General features: G+C 40.6%; 1 protein-coding gene across 1 annotated transcript; it reads left to right on the top strand.

Annotated features, from left to right (window-relative positions):
* The first annotated feature begins 11,778 nt into the window (after positions 1–11,778).
* LOC139618352 (extracellular serine/threonine protein kinase FAM20C-like) lies at positions 11,779–22,726 on the top strand. The gene is made up of 11 exons (XM_071474218.1): positions 11,779–12,277; positions 14,998–15,534; positions 16,372–16,550; positions 18,998–19,076; positions 19,242–19,334; positions 19,672–19,787; positions 19,884–20,064; positions 21,513–21,622; positions 21,869–21,950; positions 22,144–22,203; positions 22,468–22,726. Exons 2-11 carry the CDS (start codon positions 14,999–15,001, stop codon positions 22,724–22,726), a joined length of 1,695 nt encoding a protein of 564 aa, XP_071330319.1. The 5' UTR covers positions 11,779–12,277; position 14,998.
* The last annotated feature ends 692 nt before the right edge of the window (positions 22,727–23,418 follow it).

The raw sequence follows: 23,418 nt of genomic DNA, 5'->3' as shown, positions 1-23,418 counted from the left end.
GTCAGATAAAATTACAAACAATAACAATGAATTTAAATAGAGTTTGACTCCAGTGCAGTAAAGTAATGAAAACTACTAGAGGGGTAATTACTGAATGTAAATACAGAAAATGCTGACCATAAATAGAACTAAAGACTAGTTAACTGCCATGCAATAGGATTTTATTATAACTAAAATATTTGGCCTATTGGTTTATATTTTGTTGGAAAGGCATTCACACTAAACAGAAGCATTTTGACCTTCTGCGGTCACCAGGATAACTACTTTATATCAGTCCTTAAATCCACCTACTCATCACTTTCCCTTTTGAACCAGAATAGGTAATCCACCTACTCAGCCTCCACATGGCAGTGTACCAGAATCGTTTCTCTTCTCACAGACAAACACACACACACACACACACACACACACACACACACACCGTCCAAAAATCCCCACAGAGGCTCCATCTGGACAGGAACAAGCTTTGCTCTTCCTCCATCTCTGTCACCCACTTTGCATCTCATATTCCTCCCTCCCTCCCTCCATCGCTTATTCCTCCTGCTTTGTTAATGCAGCACTCCTTCATATAACAGGTAGGTGGCCTTGCGTAACTCCATAAGCAAAGTATGGTTGTTACACAGCCAAAGTCGTTGGCTTGTTTCCTCTGAGGCCACTTATGATAAAAATACACACACTCATGTAGCTGTGCGTGAAGTGCTTTGAATATAACACCCTGAGTGGCTGATTTGGTTATTTTGTTTGTTTCATCCTTTATTAGCTTAATCCAGAAATCACCCAGATTCTTCTTCTTCTTCAGTGTAATGCAGTGTGTGTTTCTGTTAGGTCTGATGCCATATGTCTGTAAAAATAAGCAGTCTTGACTCACCTGGTTGTGTAAGCCGTGTTATCTCAGTCAGTCAGTATTTTTGTAGCACTTTGGAGAGAGCTCTCTTTCACATGTTTGCCAGCAGTTAATTGCTTTATTGGTTATCTTGTCGGTTCTCTGTTGCTGAGAGAAATCTCAAATATTCAGGGGCTCTCTGGTTCAAGCTAATACAGCTGTCGAACTGGAGCTGAATAAGAACTGAGAAAGCAGCGGAGGACGCTTTTGGTGATTGGATTCCATAACATGTGGCATCTTTATGAAGACAGGATACCGTTTATGTGGTGAAAGGTCATTGCGTTGTTTGTTAATACGAAGCTTCATCACACATTTTGCAACACAGCAAAAACAATAGTAATACCAGCTTCTGTGTTGGACTTATTCATATTATGTGTGATGTTTCATAAGCAGCTAAAATAGTGGCAACCTCCACATATAACTACAACACTGTCTCAGGGCTTACATGAAAGCTCTGCTTGACCTCTCCTTGCAACTTCTGAATGTTTTTCATACGTTTTATAAGCAGCTAGCCTGGGCCCTCTTGGTTCAATCACAGAGGATTGATCAGCTATTTTCTCAATGACGTAATTTCTCCCTGACATTTCCCTCCAAATCTCTCTCACTCTCATTCTCTGTCTCTCTTTTGTCTAATTACATCTCTGTCACATCCTCTTTCTCAACCTTTTGTCTCTGTCTCCTTCCGATTCCACTGCGATGGGGTGAGCAGATGCATGATAATTTTTGAAGCATGAGATCCAGTTCAGAGAGGGCTTTGGCTCTTAGCACCGTGATTGTTTGAGTGAGTGTGTGTATGTGTGTGACAATCCACTTTGTGATTTAATTTATTCATAAAATGCATCCTGAATGATTTATTCTCTGGGTATTGTACCTTTGAAATGTTCACTTAAGCTTCAACACGTGGATTTTGAACCAAATTGACCAAGGTTCATTTCTTCAGGCAATAAAATTTTAAGTTTTTTTTTTTCAGTTTGAGAACTTTATGATAAGATTTCCTCTTGCATGCATGTTTGCTATGCCATGACCTCCCAATCTGCAGTGTTGTAAATGCTGCAGATCCATCAGCATTTGCAGTCAACATCAACTTTGATTTTATTCCATTTTTCGTCATTCGATACATTTACTTTCTTGTTATGGCATACTGCAGAAAAGAAGTGGAAAATAACTGGAGAATAAAAGTGTGGCGTGAAGCCGAATGAGTGTCAGAAGATGAGAGGGGGAGTGAGAGGATGAGTGGAGTGTGAGAATGAGGGAGGGTGAGAAATGCGGAGTGACAACGCGACAGTCGAAAGTGTCAGATTTCATACCTACAAAGAACACAGAGGAAATTTAAACTAGTCGCAGCAAATCACTTTTGTTAGCCTGTCTCAATGTTAGCCATGTCAGATTTTACATGAGGTGAAGTCAAATTTATTACCTCAACTAAAACATAAATATGTTCTGCACCCAGAAGCTCTCCAATCTTCTTTTTGCAGACAAGGGTGTGTGTGTGTGTGTGTGTGTCTGAATAGACCTGTTTAAAAATGGATCTGCCTTTGTGTTTTGTCCTCCAAATATTATCTGAGCGAGCACACACGCGTGTCCTCTGAGGGCTATTCATGCCATCTGCTGGAAATCAATTTTCTGCTGTAGGGAGACACACACAAACACAGGTACACATACACACATACACGTGTTCTTCTGTCTTTGTGAGGACACTCACTGACATAATGCATCCCTAGCCCCTTACCCAAACCCCAACCATCACAACTGAATGCCTAATTCTAACCCAGCCCTAAAACTGTCATTTGAGGTGTTGCAATGTCCTCACTTTCCAAATATGTCCTTGCTCTGTTAGGAAAATACTTTTTGGTCCTCGCTACACACTCAGTTTGCAGTTTTGGCATTTTGCTGACAACCTTATCTTGAGAAATTTAAAAGTTACTCCCTCTCCCTCTCTCTCTCTCTCTCCACCCATGCGGCCTCTCTTCTCCTCATTATTTGAAAATTGCAGTCGACTTCGGGCCTGCCTTCATGACTAATGGATCCCCCAAATCCACCGCAAAATCACTCCAAATAAAACTCATCAATTAAGAATCGTGAGCACATACTGGCAGCACGACACTGGCGCAGCACTCTGACTCATGAGCCATACGGCCAGCTCCATGTCATGCGCTGCATTTCTTTAACACTCTTACTGTATCTGTGTGTCCACACACCTCTCTTGGGTTTATTTTGGCCCTTGAAGCTGTCATCAAATTCCTCAGATGGTGTTTAAGGTTGTTTGACTTCCAAGGAGACTGGAGGTGGTGTTGCAGGTTTGGTGAGTAAGTAAGAGCTGACCACTGGGCTCTGTCCTCATACTGACTGTGCCATGCAGCTATCCACTTCAAAGGCAGATGCTGTATATTGCTTCATCAGAGACCACCTGAGGCTCTGTTTGCAAGCTGTGATGACCTCTGACCTCTCCCATATCTCCATGGTAATGATCTTGCTCTTACCTATCAGGCTCTGCTGGGAAAGAAGCCCCCAGGAATAATGTGGCTCTGCTTCCATTTTGACGTGAACCAGAACACAGTAGAATGAAACAGATGAAGATGATGGCAACTGTAATCTAATACTGAAACCTAGTTTAGCAGGGGAAGGTTAGCATGTGAACTGGTTAGTGGAGACACAAGAGCAGACTGACTACATTTAAAAGCCACTGAAAAGATATAACACAGATGTAGGACTAAGATACATTTGTATTTGACTTTAGTTTCTGATAACATAACCTGGTTCTTTTTGGGTTTTATTATGAAAAACCTTGGGAAAGGAAAAGAACACCCAATGGCAGCTGGAGCTAAAATAAAACAATATAATGTTTTTTTCATAAGTTGTTATCAAATCAGCATCCAAAGTTCTTTCTAAATAAAAAAAACATAAAATGATAAAAGAGTAAAATAGATTAAAAAAAAAAAAAGCAGAAAGAATTCATTTAAGACATGGCAGCACCAATAATAGGATGCAAAAATGATTAAATGATGTTGTAAGACAACAGCAGGAACACAAAAAATATTGAGTACATAAAGCATAACGTTTACAAGTGCAGAGTCAATAGAGTATGGACCAATACAAAATAATAAAAGCCTTTTCAATAAATGTAAGTTTCCAGAGGCCATTTAATATTTCACAGTGCTGCCAGCTGGCAAGCAAGTTTCTCTCCAGTGAAACTGTAGTTGGAGAAAACTCTGTTATTAAAACTCCACTGATTTGAGTCCAGTTTACTCATCATGTGTAGTAACACTCAGCTTGTGGAAACAGTTACATTATCGGAAGAGTAAGATTATGTTTTATTTATCTATCTATTTATTCATTTTTTAAGAATGGCAAAAGTCAGACTATCTCAGCCTGATCACCAGCCCACATTATGTTTGAAACTGCCAATCACATGTATTTACTTGTCAGTGGAAGGTGCCAGAACACTGTTTCTGATCGTTGTCCAGGGATGTAGTAGTTTGGACTTAGCAAAGTACCAAGAATTTATTCACCACACTTGATGTAACTAACCTCAACCAGCACTAGGTAGCAATCTCCCAACTCTGCACTGTGCCATCTGTTGTGCTATCTAGCTTGTTTGCCATATGACAAATTTAGCTCTGTATTGTACTGTAATACTATAATAGCATATACATGTAATAGCACTCACTCACAACACTCAAAACACATTAAACAAACTACCTCTGGCTAATCTCTCCTGAACTGGGCAAGTTACACTGTGGCAGAACAAACACAGAAATGAAAATATGTAGCTGACAGGAAGAGAAAGCTGCTTACAGCTGGCTAACCATGGCTAACTCAGACCCTCTACACTATAAAAGATCTACAAGCTGTCTCTTGTTTTCCATGTTATATGATCAATTTAGGCCAATTTAGGTCTGTAAAATGCTTCATATGCACTTGTTACAAAATGTTTACACCACAGACATATTCAGTATTTGTAACTCAGGCTTATTGCACATGAACTGGAAAAGTGAAGCAGCCACCAAAGGTGTTTACACACAGGGTTTGGAGACGTGTTGCCTTGCACAGCAAGTGAAATTACACATGGCACAGACCCTTTTCCATTTACACATGATTTTTTTTGCCTTTCCTTCTTCCTTTCCTTCCTCCTTCCTTCCTTCCTCCTTTCCTTTCTTCCTTCCTAATTTCCCCACATGCACACTCATACACAACACAGATCCATACACTCAGCTACAGCTGATGACAGATTGTCCCATGTGGAGAGATGCAGGATTAGATTATCCCACAAGCTGTCACCTTGAAAACGGATGACAGGGAAGGATGAGAGGAGAGGGAGAGGAAGGGAGAGAGATAGAGATAGATAGAGAGAGAGAGAGAGAGAGGGAGCATGAGAGGTTATGAAAGATGGATGCAGTGGAGAAACGTAGATGGTGCGAATGATTAGAATTACTCTACTGGGAATACAAGAAATCTGGATTGCAGAGGATTTTATATGATTTCCCACTTGTACATGTGTTGTTTGTGTGTCTGTGTCTGTGTGTGTGTATACAAAGGATTAAATGTGGTTCTCCAAATAAACTGTGTGTGTCAAACATATTGTTTCTCTAAGTCTAGTTGGTATTCCACATGAGTTCCCTGCTTCTGGTCTCACGCTCCTTCAACATCTATCTTACCTCTCCTCTCCTCCATCTCTCTCTCTCTCTCTCTCTCTCTCTCTCTCTCTCTATCCTTAATGCTTTTCTCATTTCCTTCTGTTCTCCATTTGCATTTGTTCCTCTTTGTCTTTATTTGTACCTTTTGCTCTCACCTGCTTTGCTCCATCACTCCTGTATCTCCCTCTCTTTCTCTCTCTTACTTCTCCCACGTCTTTCGATCCACCCCCTCCCCCTCTCCTCCCTCTCTCTCCCCAGATGAAATATTCATGCCCATACATACTGGGAGTGTAGCAGCAGCAGCAGAAGCCACAGGAGTCAATGCTTTCAAAGACTTCAAGGCCTCTGAGCTTACACAGAGGGAAAGAGAGAGGGAAAGAGTGAGAGAGAGAGGTGGTGGGGGAGGAAGAGAAGGAGTAGGTGGAAAAGAAAGAAGAGGTGAAAATAGAGAGGAGCAGGTGAGAGAGAGGAAGAGAGAGATCAGCTGTGACAAGTGAGAAAGGAAGAGAAGGAGTTGGAGGATGAGTGAAAGACCAAGGAGCTTCTCTATTACATCAAACACCAGGCAACACATGATGAAATGCTCTTATTGTGCACACACACACACACACACACGCGCGCACACACACACACATGCACATGCACACACACACAGAAATACACACACACACGCACCTGCAAACAGATACTGAGGGTTAAACACAAAGAGAAAGAAAACCACAGAGAGATACAGCGCCTCCAGCACTTCAAACATTGGCCGACACATGATTAAACACTTCACTCTCTCTGTATTCCACACTCGCACACACCTAAAAAAAAAACTCTTGCACTCTAGGGTGCTCATAAGGCCACTTAAGCAGTTTTTTTAGGCCCAGACACACACAAATAAACAGCTGGTACATGTGGACACACACTTTCCACACATACAAGTCAGAGCGCTCGCCGATGTACACGCTCTTCCTTTCATCGCATGCGAGCATCAGCACAAGCGCACAAACACACACATTAGGCTTCACAGGCTTTCATCGGTCAACACTCCACATGATCCAATAGGCCCTTTGCTGTTCTTTCACTCTCTAATGTGCCAGATGTGATCTGGAATTCACTTTGTCTTATTATCCTGAGTTTGCACAACAGAGTTGCCGTCCGCCTGGCTGCTGGATAGTGCACGCACACGCTCCAATTAGGTGCCGAATTCTGGGTTGTTTCCAAGCAACCTACATTAAGCTGCAACTGCTGTGAGGGAAAGGGGGCTTCAGAGCTTTGAAGGATGTTTTCACTGTTTGAATGGGAGTGTTCGAGTGTGTTTTATGTGCATATGAATGGTAGATAAAGGCAATAAAGCGCAACACAAATTTAAAATATGTTATTGCATTGGAGCTCCTGACATCCTGTAATAAGATCAGCAGCACTGATGGAGCAGATACAGTGGATCAGAGGATTGTTCCTTCACTGATCCACGCAGCTTTGAGCAAAACACAATCTTTCTTTTTGGTGCCTGTTGTTAAGCAGCTGACCCTGATGTGACCTCTGCTGTGAAAAAGAGAGGGATTCTGAACATATTACATGACACTAAAGTACAGTTAGCAATACTGTATGTCTTGCACTGTGAGCTGTCATTAAAGTATCCACTCACACATCACTTGTCAGTGCCATCCCAAAGTCTACTTTAAAATCCAAAGGTGCTTTTACTGTCAGTGTCTACACTGGGTACAGAAACCCCGTATTAAAGACCATAGTTCTGCTCTCGGTACTGAGAAATTAAGAAAATATATTTCCTATCTGTTTTTACTACATAAAAGTTCTCTCGCACATTCACCAACTTTGTATCTGATTGAGACATTTGTCTATGATACATTTTCACTTGTAGGTGTGCAGAAGTTAATCTGCATCTCTGTGCGTGACGGTTAGTACCATTAAAGTACCGGATGAATAAGCAGCATGGCTAAAAGCAATAGTACCGTTAAATTTCAACAATACCTATCCCTAGCCATGAATTGATCCAACAGCTTTCTTTTTTTTCTGTTGGTGTCTTGATTCCTAACCTCAGAAAAACCGCAAAAACTTCATCAACTATCCTCAATTTTCACACAAAATTCTCCTTCAGAGAAAAAAACCTCAGAGATCCACAATCACGTGGCTCTGAAAGGGTTTTTAATTACAGGTGGACCGGCTGTAAGAATTACTGGTGGGAGGCCAAGAAATTACGCAGATACGTGGATTAAAATCACTGACCAGGGCAGGTAATATTAAACTCAACCCACCTCCCCTAGAGAAATAAGTCCTGTTTGAACGTAACTTAAGTCATGTGTTCCATGAATTGCCATGAACACTTGCCCTTGAATTCTTGGATATTAATAATAATATACATATTAATCCACAGCTGAAAATAGTACCGGACAAATGCACTATTTACAGCTTTTTGGGTCATGCTCGATAAAAAAAACTGCAGTGCCCAGCTGTTGTAAGAAACTAGTTAGTCTTTATTAAAAATTAAAGACTATAACTGTGAGCTGTTTTTAAAGATTCATGTCCTCAATAGGAACCAGCAGGTTTAGGATTGATTGCCACAGACAGAGTAGGGAAGTCAGAAAGTATTAAAAGACAGACTAACACATTAGTTTTGGTCTTTTCATGAGATTTGTTGTCAATAAGAGAAATGTAGTGTAATATCTCCAGAAATTGTCATTTAAAGTTACTGGTTTGTTATTATGGTTAGAATTACATTTTTTTCTTGGCACAGCTCCGTTTATTGTTGTATTATATCTACATTCAACAGTGTTGTACAATACTGAAAGTCATAGAGAATGATCTGAAGGAAATACAGTAGATGGCTTATGGAGGGCAGGAGAAAAGAGGAGGAGACAGGCTCTATGTGTATGGCTCTGTCCATCTCTTGGTCTGTCTGCCAGTCCATGAAATGTTGTACTAACATTTATTGTTCCCAGACAGTGAATCCTACTGACTTTGCAATCCATGACTTTTCCTGAAGTGCCAGGTGTTTCCCAACAACTACTGGAGGGATTGCCATGAAAGTTGTTGCACACTTTCACATGGCTCCCACAGGATGACTTAATAAGTAATTACTTTGGGGATTCCTTAATTTTTTTTTTTTTTTTTTATCGAGCACCATCACAACCACAATTTGGTTAAATTCAAAATCTACTACAAAACTCTCACGCTGTACAGTATGTAGTCCATGGTATGGCAAAACTCCAAAACCAGAAATAAACCCAAACACATTCTCAGACACCCCTGAAGTCTGCTGTATTGGAAAAACACCCAACCAGTCCTCCCACCTGAACCTAACCATACCGGTCATTTTCTTCAACCCTCTGACATGACCCACAGGAGTCTCCTGAAATAGTGCCCCTATTGTGGCAGGCATACTGGACCTTGGCTGTCATGGTTACAATAATAAACACGCGGACTGCACTGAGAGCGGCGTACCTACCTTCATCACCATGGCAACTATAATAACTGTCATGGCTTGGTTAGGTTTAGGCACTAAAATTACTTGGTTAGGTTTAGGATCATGATTTGGGGTAAAATAAGTACTTGCTCAAAATGAGATGATCTTTGTTGTCATGGTTACAATAACAACAACGTGGTTAATCTTGTCGAACGGTCATGAATAATAGAAACAACATTAACTCTTACTTTCACATGGGAATCGAACACCACTCTCCTGTATCATATTCCTGTGTTTTGTTGACCCATCCATCCACCCCAATGCCCTCCTGATGACTTTGTAGCTTTATATGGGCTATTACATTACTGCACTTTTCCCTTTACTCCTGTCATAATTACTACGGCCACTATATGCCACCTAAAAACAAAACAGAACCGTGGGTTATAATAACCTGCTGCACAAACAACCCATGACCTTGTTTTTGGCAGGACAGTCTCAAAACACCACTGTGGCATGTCCCTGTGAATATTTTGGGAGAATTGTCTCGAACAATATTTGAGTAAACTCATTTGGACTATGTTTGTAGTGAAGTCATTAGATAACACTGATGTGCTCTCCCAGAGGCTACAGTTGTTTGTCCATCTGTATTCTTCTGTGCGCTTGAAACATCATCAGCCCAAGTACTGTTCCATTTCAAAGTCTGCATCGATCCAAATACAGATTAAATATCCAGAAGTGTTATCGCTCGCTGCACCAGGACCTAAGTTGTGTGGTCTTAGGTCAGGTAAATAACCCATAATGCATTTCACACTGAGTAGCGACAACCGCAGAGGTTCTGAGTCAGGCTCAAAGCTGTAACAGTTTTCACCCAAGGACTGTTATTGTATCACTTCATTGTGTTTTAATATTTTTTCAGGTGAGAAAGTGACCATTAGGTCTTATATGCGGTCAATCCGAATAATTGCAGCCATTTAAAATAAAAACCTGATTAGACTGTTCATACTAATGCGTCATTACTATTAGCAGCATTTTACTTTTGTAGACGATCATGGTGGAGCAGGTTTTAAATGTGGAATCAAGGGGAAAAGGGGAACTGCAACACTGGGAGGCCTACTAAATATAAAAATGTTGATGTTGGATGTGAAAATATTGTTTGTTTTTTTTTTCTCTCTTGTCCAATAACAGGTAATTTTCTATAGTTTACTTTCTTACAGTCTTTAATCTGTTAGAGTGTCTAATTTCTTGTTTAAACGTAAATACATATCTTATATGTTAATAAACCATTTGTTGAAGGTTTGTATCCCCAGCACTGAGACATTGAGACCAAACCAACACCCTTGCATTCCAGTTTCCTACTGCAAGAACATTATGATCAAGGTGAATAATTACAATAAATTGGTATTGTTATGCATTTTGAATTTTTACTTAATTTACACTAACATGACAAATAATTATATGTCTGAGTAATCTAACAAGTCATCTGTTTGCCCTCTCTTTCTGTGCATGTGTTGTTGTGTGTGTGCTTACACTGTGATCTCATTTGTGACATTTAACAGTTGTTTACATGTAATGAAACACTCCCATAACCTGCATATAACACCACAGCATATTGCTGCAGGTTTGACAAACATCAGCCTATTCTACAGGGACCCGCTGCAACATACATAATGCATGCCCTCTCTGAGCAAACTTAGCTAATTAACAGGAACATATAGTTGCCTAATTAGCAGTGTGCGAGACAAAGATTTTTCAACCCTCAGAGGAGAGAAAACACTGAAAGTCAGAGAGGAGGATTTAAAGTCATAGCAGGAAATATAATGGATGGTTTATGATAAAAAGGGGCGAGTGTTAAAGAGATGAATATTTGATTTAATCTAGGCTCCCTCAGAATATCAATTCATTACTCTGCATGTTTCTCTCTATGCACCTTAAGTGTGCTGCCACTATCAAACTGTTTATAACAGAAGATTCAGCTCACTCCTTCTGACATCTCATATATTTTCATTGAGTGTTAAAGCAGACCACTGTGAAAAAAAAAATCAAAGTCAGACAGAGACATTATTTGCTCTCTAAAAAAAGAGAGATGGAGACAATAGAAGTGGATTACATCTGTGTAAAGGAATACTTCTACATTAGGTGTATTACGCATTTGCCATATTACCGAGACTTAGAGGAGAAGATCAACACCACCCTCCTGTATGTACAGTAAAGGTATATACAGGAGGGTGGTACTGTGAACAACTGGTTAGCTCAGCATAAAGACTGGAAACGGGGAAACAGCTACCTTGGCTCTGTCCGAAGTAAAAAAGATCTTCTACCAACATTTCTTAAGTTCCTCTCCAGACATGTTTTAAACTATGTGACAGGTATCCAAATGGTTAGCAGTCAGTCAGTCACACGTTTGAGCCTCAGTCAGACCCAGACTCAGATGAGAAGTCTGTTGTGACCAAAATCGGCTACTAGTGGACATATCAGAATGATTAGCATAGTTAGCATCTTTTATTTGTTTATGTTGTTTGCCAGTTGCTCTCTGTACTGACAAGGTTTCAGGTTTATTTAGCCCACACCCCCATCCCCACAAAATGACAGTATTGGTTCCTTAGCTTATATGAATTTGTGTTTATGAGACTGTCATTGGTTGACTGCTTATTTTGCTTATGATAAATCTTGTATGATATAACATTATAAAGCACGGACACGTTAACAAGGTTAGATGAGGGGGTCTTTAAAGATCACTCATTCACATGTTATATATTTTGTTTGGTTTAATCTGTGCAATACCCAAAGTCTGTAAATGGCAAATTTACAATAACAAACCCCCTAAATGTTTAGCTGGACAAAGCTTCGTATTTAACATACAGACATGAGAGTAGCATCAATTTTCTCATCTAATTCTCAGAGAGAAAATCAGCAAGTGCGCTTCTCAAAATATACAATGTATACGTTATTTGTTGTTATCATTTCTTTTTGACAGTGCTACTCTATTGACTTATCATGCCTGTAACAGCCCTCTCAACAGGACAGCTATTCAACTCACCCTGCATTGATCCAGGCAGACTAAAAGATCATTTGGCAGCACGATATACTGTGATTCCCTTCCTATTAACTGTGGATCACGCTGACACAGGTCACTGCAACCGCAACATGCCGCTCCTCTCGCTGTTCTCTGTTTGGATTGCAGTGGCCGCGTGATAACAAGCAAACACAAATGCAATCTTCCTGGGAAGGAACAGGATAAAAAAAAAAGAGGCTGACATGCCACAAAACACTGAGTGTCTGCTTCATGAACAGAGAAGGAGAAGAGGATTAGACAGAGGGAGAAGAAAAGGATCTTGAAGGTTTAGAGATGTAAGTAATTCCTCCAGCCTGCTGCTCCACACAAGGAATTTGGCAGCAGCAAGTTGTTAAATAATGTATTGATTTTCTTAGTGAGCTTTTCTTTCCTTCAGGATTTGATGTAAATGATTATCTGACCGTTTGTTGCTTAACTAGTGTTATGCTATGAATGTATGGGTGCCTGTCTCTCTTATCTGCCTGTCTGTCTAACAGCCTAATTCATTCAGTGTTTAATCTCACAATACATTTTTACACTGTAGAGTAAGTTGAGTTTGGCTGTTACATTCAGTTAAAGTGCACCTGATGATCATAAAACTGTTGGCACATTTCTTTAAAAGATTGTAATTGTGGTATGGGACGTGCATGAGGTACCAACATTCGCTTCACCAGGTTTTGTGAATGGTGTCAGCGTGTTTGACTGTTATACTGTGGCGCAGGGTAAGGGACAAAATTAAAGTCAGTGGAGGCCACCACCAAATCAGAGGAGCCGGCCTCTGATTTGGTGAATGATAAGCTGCCAATTGATCTCTTCCTCAACACTGAGGCGAACTAGGCTATTCATTCAATGATCCTGGTACAGCAACTCACATTCCTACGCTTTGGTCCTGATCCTAATAATGAATCCTAATGATATTTAACCTGTGCAATGAAATTAATCAACATCTATCTGATGGATTAACACAACATTTTATACAAACACTCATACTTCTCAGAAGGTGTATCCCAATGACTTTTGATTTTGACAATCCACAAACTTTTCCCAAAGAGGAGCCATTATTAACGTTATGGGGCAATGTTTAAATGTGTGGGTCCCCAGTTTATTAGCGCCTGTTCATGAGGACACAGCCAGCCAATGGTTTCCCACTATTGCACTGATCAACAGGTGATAACATGAGAGAGAACACATCAATGCACCAACAAAGGCAGAGAAGAAGAAGACTGTAAGCCAACATGGATGCAAGCGATCCATGTGTAAAATTTGCAAAGATCAAAAATTGTCTTTGTAAAGGTTTCACAAGGAAGGAAATGCATTTCATACTTTTGTTCAAGGATGCATGCAATGCGTCTCCGTGAGTAGGTAATGCTGAATCAGGCCTGGATTAAGAGAGCAGAGGCCTCTGAGTATAAAATCTTGTACCACAAATCTCCCACCACATACACACACACACACACACTCCAGGTTTTGAATTGTTGGTTCTCAGTAGAGGCTACTATCTATTGGAGACACCTCTAGATTATACATCACAGCCTGAGGGACAACACTGTTAGATATATTCTGTCACAGGATTTACAGCAAATGATTGCAGCAATACTTTCCTCAGCCAGCAGCGGTAACATCAGTGCATTTACTGACAGTGTGTAGCTGAACGGCATACACATTCTGCCCAGCTCCGCCAATCTGATTCAGATTCTTCCATCAATCATACACACAGTGATCGATTCGTAGGTGGAGCTATAACAAATAACACTGTATGTAAGCTGTATAATACAGATTTCCACCATATTACACATCCAGGCCGAGAGATGTAATAATACAATCACCCAGTTTTTTCCCACCAATAGAGAAAACACAGATATGAACATTGTATTGTTGTCATTAAGTCATGCTATTAAATTAACTTTATTTTATGAGAAAAATGCCCCTCAGTCACTTCATCCTGGCGCCAGGCCTGATTGGCCGAGAGCTGATAGTTGGTTAGAAGTAATTTATGGGTGAAACAGGTAAAAAGTGATGGATAAATTGTGGGGCTGCTAAACTGGTAACTTCCGCCTGGTCTCTGCCATCCGCCCTAGTGTCGGGCTCAGGTGGAGATGAGGGTGGGGCAGTTGAACAGGTATCTGTTCCTGGGCTGGAGCTCTCCACCTGTTTCCTGCTGACTTAGTTGAACTAACGTTAGTGGCTGATGCCGTGTTACCGCCCTCCTGCTCTTGGACGTTAGCATCGACCTCTCTAGGCTAATGCTAATGCTAGCAAGCCGAGTAGCTTTAGAAAACAGTCGAGATAGATTGTATGTTTTTCTGAATTTCAGTTTCTCTCAAATCCTTTGCTTTTTCACCTTTCTCTCTGCTGCTCCGTTGCTCCAAAGTTCGTTTTCCATGTTTGAAGCAGCCTCTTTTTCAACCAGCCGGCAGGTTTGCCACTAAATTCCCGCAGTCGCCATCTGACCTGACCCATAATATTTTATTATTTACAAATAAAGCAACATTTATTCTTTCATATTTCAGCACACTCTCTCTCTCTCTCTCTCTCTCATTTAGTTTATTCAGTGTGATTATTTACAAAAAAAAAAAAAAAGCCAGGATGAGGCCACAGTTGGTGGGGTTTGGAGTTTGGAGGCACCCTAGAGGTCAGAGGCCCATGGACACCGGCCCAGTGGCCTGGCGGATCATCGGTGCTAACACTGACTATAACTACATATATTTTGTTTTCTTGTGGCCCCACACTTTGCAGTTCCTGTGACCACTGCTAGCTGTATCAAAATCTCTTTAAAGGCAGGCTTCTTTTAAAGGTGAGATATGGCTCAGCTGCCTTTGTGAGTATTTCAGTTATTTCAAAGTAAAGGTTCTTTGTCATTGTGTTTTTCCTGTTTTGCCCGCTCCTGTATGTGTGTATACATACGTAGAATGCAACGAGAAGAAAATGTTTCATCATGGTGAGGATTGTGTTGGCAGGGGTCCACAGTCTGTTTGGATTTTAAATACCACTCTGTTGTCGTGTTTCTTTCCTCCAGCATGGTGAGACAGAACATTGGCCGATCCACTCGCTCCATCTATCTGGCTCTGGCGTGTTTGTCCCTCACTCTCCACCTCCTTCTGGCATTTTTTTGTCTCTCTGTCCTCCAGACAGCCTGTGTCCTTCCCGCCTCTTCTTCTTCCTCCTCTTCATCCATTCCAAGGACTGATACCCAGCACCATCAGTCTGTCTCCCACTCATCATCTTCTTCAGATGCCTCCCCCTCACATAAATTGCCAACAAGTCCCCAGAATAATGAGCATTACAAACTGAATGCTACCACATTAGACCACAAAAGGAAAGACAGTGGGGCCAGTGAGAAGGTAAAGAAAATGATTGGAGCTGGAAAAGTTATTCAAAAGGTCAAGGGTCGCTCTAAGCTTGAAACACTATTCAATCACCCACTGTACAACCTGCCACACCCAGAGCTGCAAGAGGATGATTGGCTGCTGAGGGTGAAGACAAATGAAGATGCAAGGGATACAGGAAGTGAGGATGAAGAGAGGGATGATGCCCTTAATAGTGACAGTGAGTGGTGAGTGACACAGATTGTAAAAACAGAGCAATCATTATGTAAAGTAAAAAAAACAACTGGTGTTAAAATATCCACATTTCAGCATTTTTGTTAAATGTCTAGATTATGCTTTAACATTAGTTCCTGAAGAATAGTGTTTTCTACACTTAAGGTTTGTAGCAAAACCTGAACATTAAAGTTTACACCCTCTTTCTTTACAAAGCAAATTATGGCAAGCCTCTTTCTAGCCATGCTCACAGCCTGGCCCTGTGGATGACACTGTCGGTCTGTCAGTCGATCCCGTCACTACTTTGATCCAGGTTTAAATATCTCAACAACTACTGTGTAGATTTAAATTACATTTTTAATTACAGAATGTTAGCTTGCTAACGTAATAAACTAGGACAAAAAAATACTTAAAATACTAGAAAATGTCAGTATGCTAAGATAGTGAACAATATGTGTGATGTGCTTATTATAAAATATTAGTAAGGTAACAAAATTAATTAAGTTAGCCAGCAGTGTTAAGTGGTAATTACAGTAGAAAACATTAGTATGCTACCACATTACATTAAGAAGAGGAATATAAATTGAAAGATTTCCATCATCTCTTAACCATGACACTGACGCTGTGTAACAAACATAATGTAATGAAAAGTATTGTAATGTAACATTGCTTTAGTTGCTAAATTGTTGCTTCATCTGGAATTTTAATACATTTTCTTCATCACAAATTTTATATTGTTATGTTTTATATTGAAGAGCCACCCCGAAACAAATTGTCTGAGCTTTAGTGTGACTGTTAGATCTTCATTGGCCAAATCTGCCCATTTATCACCTCCACTTCTTCTCCTTAAGGCAGAGTGCCAGTCGGGAGGGGGGCTATGACAAAGTCACTTGGACGAGCGATGTGGAGACCCACCCTCCTTGGCTACGGTTTCACTTGGGCATCTCTCGCTGGGAGCTGTACAACAGGAAGGATCCCAACCTGGCCCAGCTGACTCACTATTTGGCAACGCAACGTATCCTCAGTGCTGGTGAGCAAATGAGGGGGGCAGGGCCAAAAGGTGAGAGGAAAGAGAGGAAGGACAGGGCAAGGGAAAGATACAAGAAGCAACAAATCCAGTCATTAACATATGAAATATCTGGATCTGTATTCTGTATTCTTTCACTGAAATAAGGCACTTCAGAGGACGGCATTGTTCAATACAGTACCAAAATTAGATCTGGAAAATGACCTAGTCTTTACCCTGAATTCTTCCGGCAGAGCTCGGGTTTAATTTGGGTGTAATTATTCAGCTTCCTCCTGGTTTAAAACCACACTGCTTTCTCATTTCTAACCTAATCCCTTCATACAAACAAGCTAGTCTGTGAGAGAGCCACAGTATTCACTTCAATGTTCACTGAGTGGATACAGTAGACTGTGATAAAGTTCCTATTTAGAACAGTGAAGATTACATTTTTGAGCATATTCACACAAAGGCACACATAGGAAGTAATATGGGCACACATTGGTGTATGAATGAAAGCACAAAGCACATTTACACAGTATGAAAGAACAAACCCAGGAGGATTCAGCACGTGGCTTGATGACCCACAAACGCTTTCGGTCTCAAAGTGAGAGTTTGAGGAAGGTGGAAACAGAGAGGATCATGAACTGATTCTTTTCCATTTGTGTGTGTGCGCGTGTGCAGTCTGTGTTTACTGGACATCTGTTGGATGGACATAATAACATGAGCACTGCAGTAAATGCTACATTTATGAAGCATTGCATACACACTCAGACACAGACACCGGTGCTTACACAAAAACATGAAGCAGCACTATAATTCTGAACAGCAGGCAAATGTTTAGCTCACATCATCTTTTTGTAGTATGGTCATACATATAATCCTCCTGCCAACTTGTATTATCTCAACACACACACGCACACACACAGGCACACTGACCCAAGTACACACACATACACATACTGGATGCACACATACATATGCACAGCTCATTTTGTGTTTGCTCATCTCAGACACCCTGTCCCCATCTTCAGCACGCTGCAGAATGAATAATGTATTGAGATTTGTGTTATACGCTGCAGATTAAGCACTAATCTCAGCTACAGGCTCATTTTTTTTCACTGTGTCATCCCTTTTTTTCATGTTTAACACTCACCACAGCGTTTAAATGTGTAAATTCAGGTAAATTCTCCTTTCAATCAGAGTTATAAACAGGGATTATAAATAAATATGAGAGGATTTCATTCATATCTCATGACTGATGTATTTTGATTTATATCGGGACTTGCTCCTCCAAGCATGGCAGTTTCTTTTTCTGAAAGCCTCATATTGAACTTGTTCACTTGAAAGAGAACGAACATATGCTTTGATTTTATTCATTCACATTTCCCAGATGTCTGAAGTGTGGATGAGGTGGCTCAAGTGTGTTGGGATGAAAGAACGCAAACTGTGTCCAATTTACAGATCGCAGTGGAGGTAAAATGAGTTTAAATCATTTGCAGTCCAGCTAATGATGTACTGATTTCCTTGTTTGTGAGCCGTGGGGGCAATATGCTTCAAGACATCAAAAAATATTAATAGGTTTTACATAAATAATGTATAATAGGTTCTATTTAATAACTTATATGAAGTCAGATACTTGAAATGCTGCCGTGGACACTAACTAATTAACAACTGAAAAATCCATTTAATTAAGTATTTTAAACAAACTTATTGTGGAAATGTTCAAAATGGAGGGTCCAGTGGTAGTTTGTTGTTCCATAGGCCACCATGTGGAGAAACCGTGTAATGCATTGTGCTGCACAAACACCCAGTGCAGTAGTCATATTAAAGGATAAGTCTGGTGACATTCTGTATTCTTCTTCTTGTCAAAAAAATCAAATGAAAGGATCAAACACGACCACGAACTGATCTTTCTGACAAGTATTTTCTGTGCAGCCAAAGACTGGTGCAGCTTTTTTCTTTGTGCCTTGAGGCACCATTGTCATCCAGGAATATTAAGAACTCACACATCAGTGAGCCACACTCTTGCTCTAGTTGACATGTTCCGTCATTACAATAAACATGGGCGCCGCAGTTTACCATGACTCTGCTGTCATGAATACTCACTAGCTCACCAAATGCGTATTGATCCGCAGCTGAAAATAGTCCACAATGAAAGCCCTATTTTAAACAAAAAAACTAAAAAGCTAAAAACTACAGTGCCCAGCTGTTTCAGAAAATTATTAAGGATAGTATAGTACAGTATAGAATAGTGACTGTGACCCTGTACGGATAAGCGGTATAGAAAATGGATTTATGGATGGGTGAATATATTTGTTTAGTATAGTTTTTGCGATATAATATGTAAGCGTGCGATATGTGTGTTTTACAATTGCTTGTAAATATTACAAAGGGAATGTGTGAGGAGTAATCGTGTTTTTCTTTGTTTTTCCTAATTCACTTTCTATATCCACTGTCTGCATGTCTCTCAGTTCAGAAGACAGGAGGCACCCAGCTCAAACTGCTCATATCGTTCCCAAACTACGGACAGGCTCTGCTCAAACCCATGAAGTAAGACCATACTGTCCTAATGCTGACTGACTCACACGCTAGCAACATTTGCGTTTCTTTTTCATAAGACAACACAGTACAGCATGGAAAATGTTACCTTAACACATTACATACATCAGGATATGGCTTCATGCATTTGTGTTTCTGTGTGTTTTTGTTGTACAGACAGCCCAGAGATGCAGAGACAGACGTGAATCTCTTCTACTTCTCAGACTTTGAAAGACACAACGCTGAGATCGCTGCCTTTCACCTGGACAGGTACAGATGGATAGGCAGAGACCGTTCAGTGACCAGCAGGTCACTGTTCTGATACTTGGATCATTCATCCATGATGCCACTGCACGGCTTGTCTCTGGGATACAAGTCAAGAGTGAAATTATTTATATAGTTATACTTAGAAAATCAATAGGCGGTGTAGACATTCAGCCGTAAAGCACAAACAACTTTTGCACTTGTTCTATTTCTCATTCATTCTCATTCATTCCTTCACTCCTGCTCACCCTGTCTTTAATCTTGTTTTTGTGTATCTTTCATCTGTTAATGTTTGTCTCTGCTCCCATGGCTCCATCTCGTTCTGCCTCTCTCTCCGCCTCAGATTGCTGGGCTTCAACAGGATCCCTCCCGTGGTCGGCCGGCTCATCAATGTCACTACAGAGATCAGAGAGATTACCACAGACCACAGGCTGTCTCGGACCTTCTTCACTTCCCCTGGTATGTGCGAGTGTAAATACCCACAAATTCACAACAACAACAACATGTAACTAAGAATCAAGCTCTCTCTCTCTCTCTCTCTCTGACTCTCTCTAGTGGGGAACGTCTGTTTCTATGGCCAGTGTGAATATTACTGTTCAACAGAGCACCCGGTTTGCGGTCAGCCACATGCACTGGAGGTTTCCCTGGCTGCCATGCTACCTGACCTCAGCCTTGCTCCCCGCAGGTCCTGGAGGTCACCATGGAGACGATCATACAGCCGCACCAAGTTGGCGCAGTGGGTACACTGTCTGTCTCCATTAACACTCTCCTTTGTTTCTTATTAACACTACCACAAACCGTATGTAAATATTATTTCATTTATACTATAAATACCACCAACTTTATACACTTGGAATCAGAGAGGATATTATAACCACTTTGTTTTGTTTTGTTTTATTTTGTATTGTACTTGATGCTGGCGGAGCTTATGTATTGTGTGTGTACACTGTCCTCCAGTGGTCTGAATGAAGGACTGCAACACATTACATTTGTGGCTAAGTCAGATAAACAGAGCAATTTATTAATCCCAAAGGGGAATTTCAGTGTTACAGCAGCTACTTTACATAAATCACAAAAAACAAATGAGGTCAATGAGTACAATACAAATTTTAAACAATAATTAAAACTGTCTAAAGAAAGTTCTTAATTTCATTACAATCAATATTGATGCCAATACATAGAGCTCATCCTTACAAACAACAAAACTTTTATTGAGTCAGTTTCAACCTGTTGGAGGAATTTTACTTCCATACAGGTACATGTGTTGGTCTAATAGAGGCCTGGTCTGGAGGCCTCTGGACCACAACAAAGCAACAGTGAAATGATTAATGTACACCACAGGATTCACAAAGATGCTGCGAGTTTAAGTGAGGAAGTGCATGATCCTGTGGTATTGGAGTCAAATTTAGGACTAAAGGTCAAAGTATCTTAGACTCTGCTTCTTCAATTATAACCATTCTTTTTGAAATCAGTTTTTCACAAACCCCCACAACTTTCTCAAGGGGCAATACTTATTCTGACCTGTCAGCCGTGATAAAAGCTGAACACCTTGACCTGCAGTTTATAGTGTGTTCCTGCTTTCCTTTTCAGCTCCAGTTGTGACATTTAATGTGTCTTTAGTCTTTAAATAACATCACTGTTATTTAAGAAACCCCAAACATATTATGCTATTTTGGTGTCATAAGTCTGGCATTTTCTTTTATTTTGATCACCTTTTTGCTAAATGCAGGTTATGGCTCTGTCACCAACTTGACCTGATTCAAGCTTGCACCTGATTAAAAGATACTGACGCATAATGTGTGATGGATAGTGTATAAAGCCTAAATACTGCATATACCCAGTATGTGCACCCTATTTAACTGTAAACTTAAACCTCTACCACTTTATCCTCAATCAGCTTAAATCACAAAGCGAGCCTACAACAGGCAAATTAACTTGAGTCCAGCCTCAGAGAGATTTAAAAAATGAATGCAGAGCAAGTGTGGATATTTAGCAAACGTAGCACAACCGCACCAACAAAACTGGTCATCAAAAAAATGTAATAACAAAATAGAAAAAAAAATAACACCAAAAGTATTTATCATAAATGAATGTTTATTTATTTTACTTTTACTTTACATGTAACCACTAAATGCATATACTTCATATACCCATACCCATCACTGACTGCACTGTTGTTCCCAGGTGGGAGAGGGACCCGTCCTACTGTGACACTGTCAAACAGACGCCTCCTTACAGCCACGGCACCAGGCTGGTGGATCTCATGGACATGGCTGTACTGGACTTCCTCATGAGTCAGTTTCTACATTTTAAACTCAACCCAGTATTCAGTTGGTTTGCAGCATGAGGGAGAAATTACAGGCAGCGTAATGCAGGGTCACTGACCTATATGTTTTTATTTTCCTCTTATTAGAGCAGAGGTATGCAGATTCAAAATAAATCACTGACAACATCTGCATTAGTATCAACTCCTGTGGAAATGCACACAGGATGTTATTATGAAAATTTTCAAATGACAGGTGAATGTTTTTCATTCGAAGGCAACATGGACAGACATCACTATGAGACGTTTGAGAAATTTGGCAACGAGACTTTTCTGCTGCATCTGGATAACGGGCGGGCGTGAGTAATCTTTCCACTCATGACGGTTCAGTCAGTTGAAGATATAGTCACAAATGAAACACAGTAAAGAGATTATTCTGTGCAGCAGCCAGCAGCAACATCTGTTTCACATCTCTGCCTTACATGTCAGTCATTGTGGCGACATTTTATTTATCTTACTTACTCATGAAATGTTGTTGATAATGTTTTCCAGGTTTGGGCGACACTCTCGGGATGAGCCGTCTATTCTAGCTCCTTTGCAACAGTGTTGCAGGTAAAACAAACAAGAAAAAAACAACACTAAATGACACACAAACTCAAAAATGAAGGATGGGAGAAACAAATTCTGAGAAACTAGTTAATAAAGTTCGATAAAGGCGTGGTAGAAGTTGGTAAAAATGTTTACAATTAAAGGACCCAGAGAGATCTGGGGTCTCAGTTCAAATATCATTTAATTCAAAGTCTCAGTGACTCACTGTTTACATTCAGCACCTCTTCAGTTTCTCTTTTTGGCCTCGGTCTTCACTCCCCTGCATAGGATTCGTCGCTCCACCTTCCTCCGCTTGCGTCTCTTGTCCCTCCCCGGCTTCCGTCTCAGTGACGTCATGCGGGAGTCGCTGGCTCAGGATCCGCTGGCAGGCGTGGCCCCCCTCCTGTCTGAACCTCACCTCTCTGCTTTGGACCGACGCCTTGCAACCGTCCTGCGGGTGGTGCAGACGTGTCAGGATCAGCACGGTGACGTCATTTACGACGACTTGGAAGCATATGACGAAGAACACAATCGACAGCCTGACTGAGGAAGAAGGAAAACAATAAGTTATATATCTGTTTCATATGAGCTGAATTACTTCCAGTGACATTACAGTGGTACATCATCATTTGTGGCTGAAAAGATTGTTAGTCTGTTTAAGTGTTTTGCTTTCTCCTCTAAATGTGGTTTTGATGAGAACAGAGCACTTCCGAGTTTCTTATGAACAAACTTGAATAAAACGGTTCAATCAGTTCATAAAACATCTGGATCCCCTGCTCTTATCACAGAGAGACTGAACCAGTCGATCAAGATGATTCACTCCTCGGTGAAATGAAAGGGTGAGAGAATGAGGCTAACTTTAAACCTAAAGATCCCATCGGGACCTGTTTGAAGACAAATACTAAATTATTTGTTTCTCATTGTTTTTTTGATCCATTTTTTTTTTTTTACTTGCCTGGTTCCTGAAATGACATCTGCTCCATCTGTGATCATGTATGGTATATCTATAATATATCTCTAAATATTTTTGCTCCACTGTCCTCTTGCAGACTTATTGTTACAGCCATGTATACTGATGTTAGACTGCAGACTTTCTCTCTTCAGCAGATCAATGTGAGAAAAGGTCTATTAGTGTCAAACTCATCCAAAAAAATAAATAAATGTGAGAGGCAGAGGCTCCGGAGGCTGCACAGTCGTGGCCCCTGCTGCCTCTGACAGGAACTGCGACTTACCAGCTCC

The sequence above is a fragment of the Trachinotus anak genome, unplaced genomic scaffold (genome assembly GCF_046630095.1).
Source record: "Trachinotus anak isolate AG129_WGS33_773 ecotype Australia unplaced genomic scaffold, CSIRO_AGI_Tana_v1 ptg000003l, whole genome shotgun sequence".
In the NCBI taxonomy this organism is placed as follows: Eukaryota; Metazoa; Chordata; class Actinopteri; order Carangiformes; family Carangidae; genus Trachinotus; species Trachinotus anak.
The sequence above is the reverse complement of the archived record's forward strand: the minus strand, read 5'-3'. Positions and strand labels throughout refer to the sequence as shown.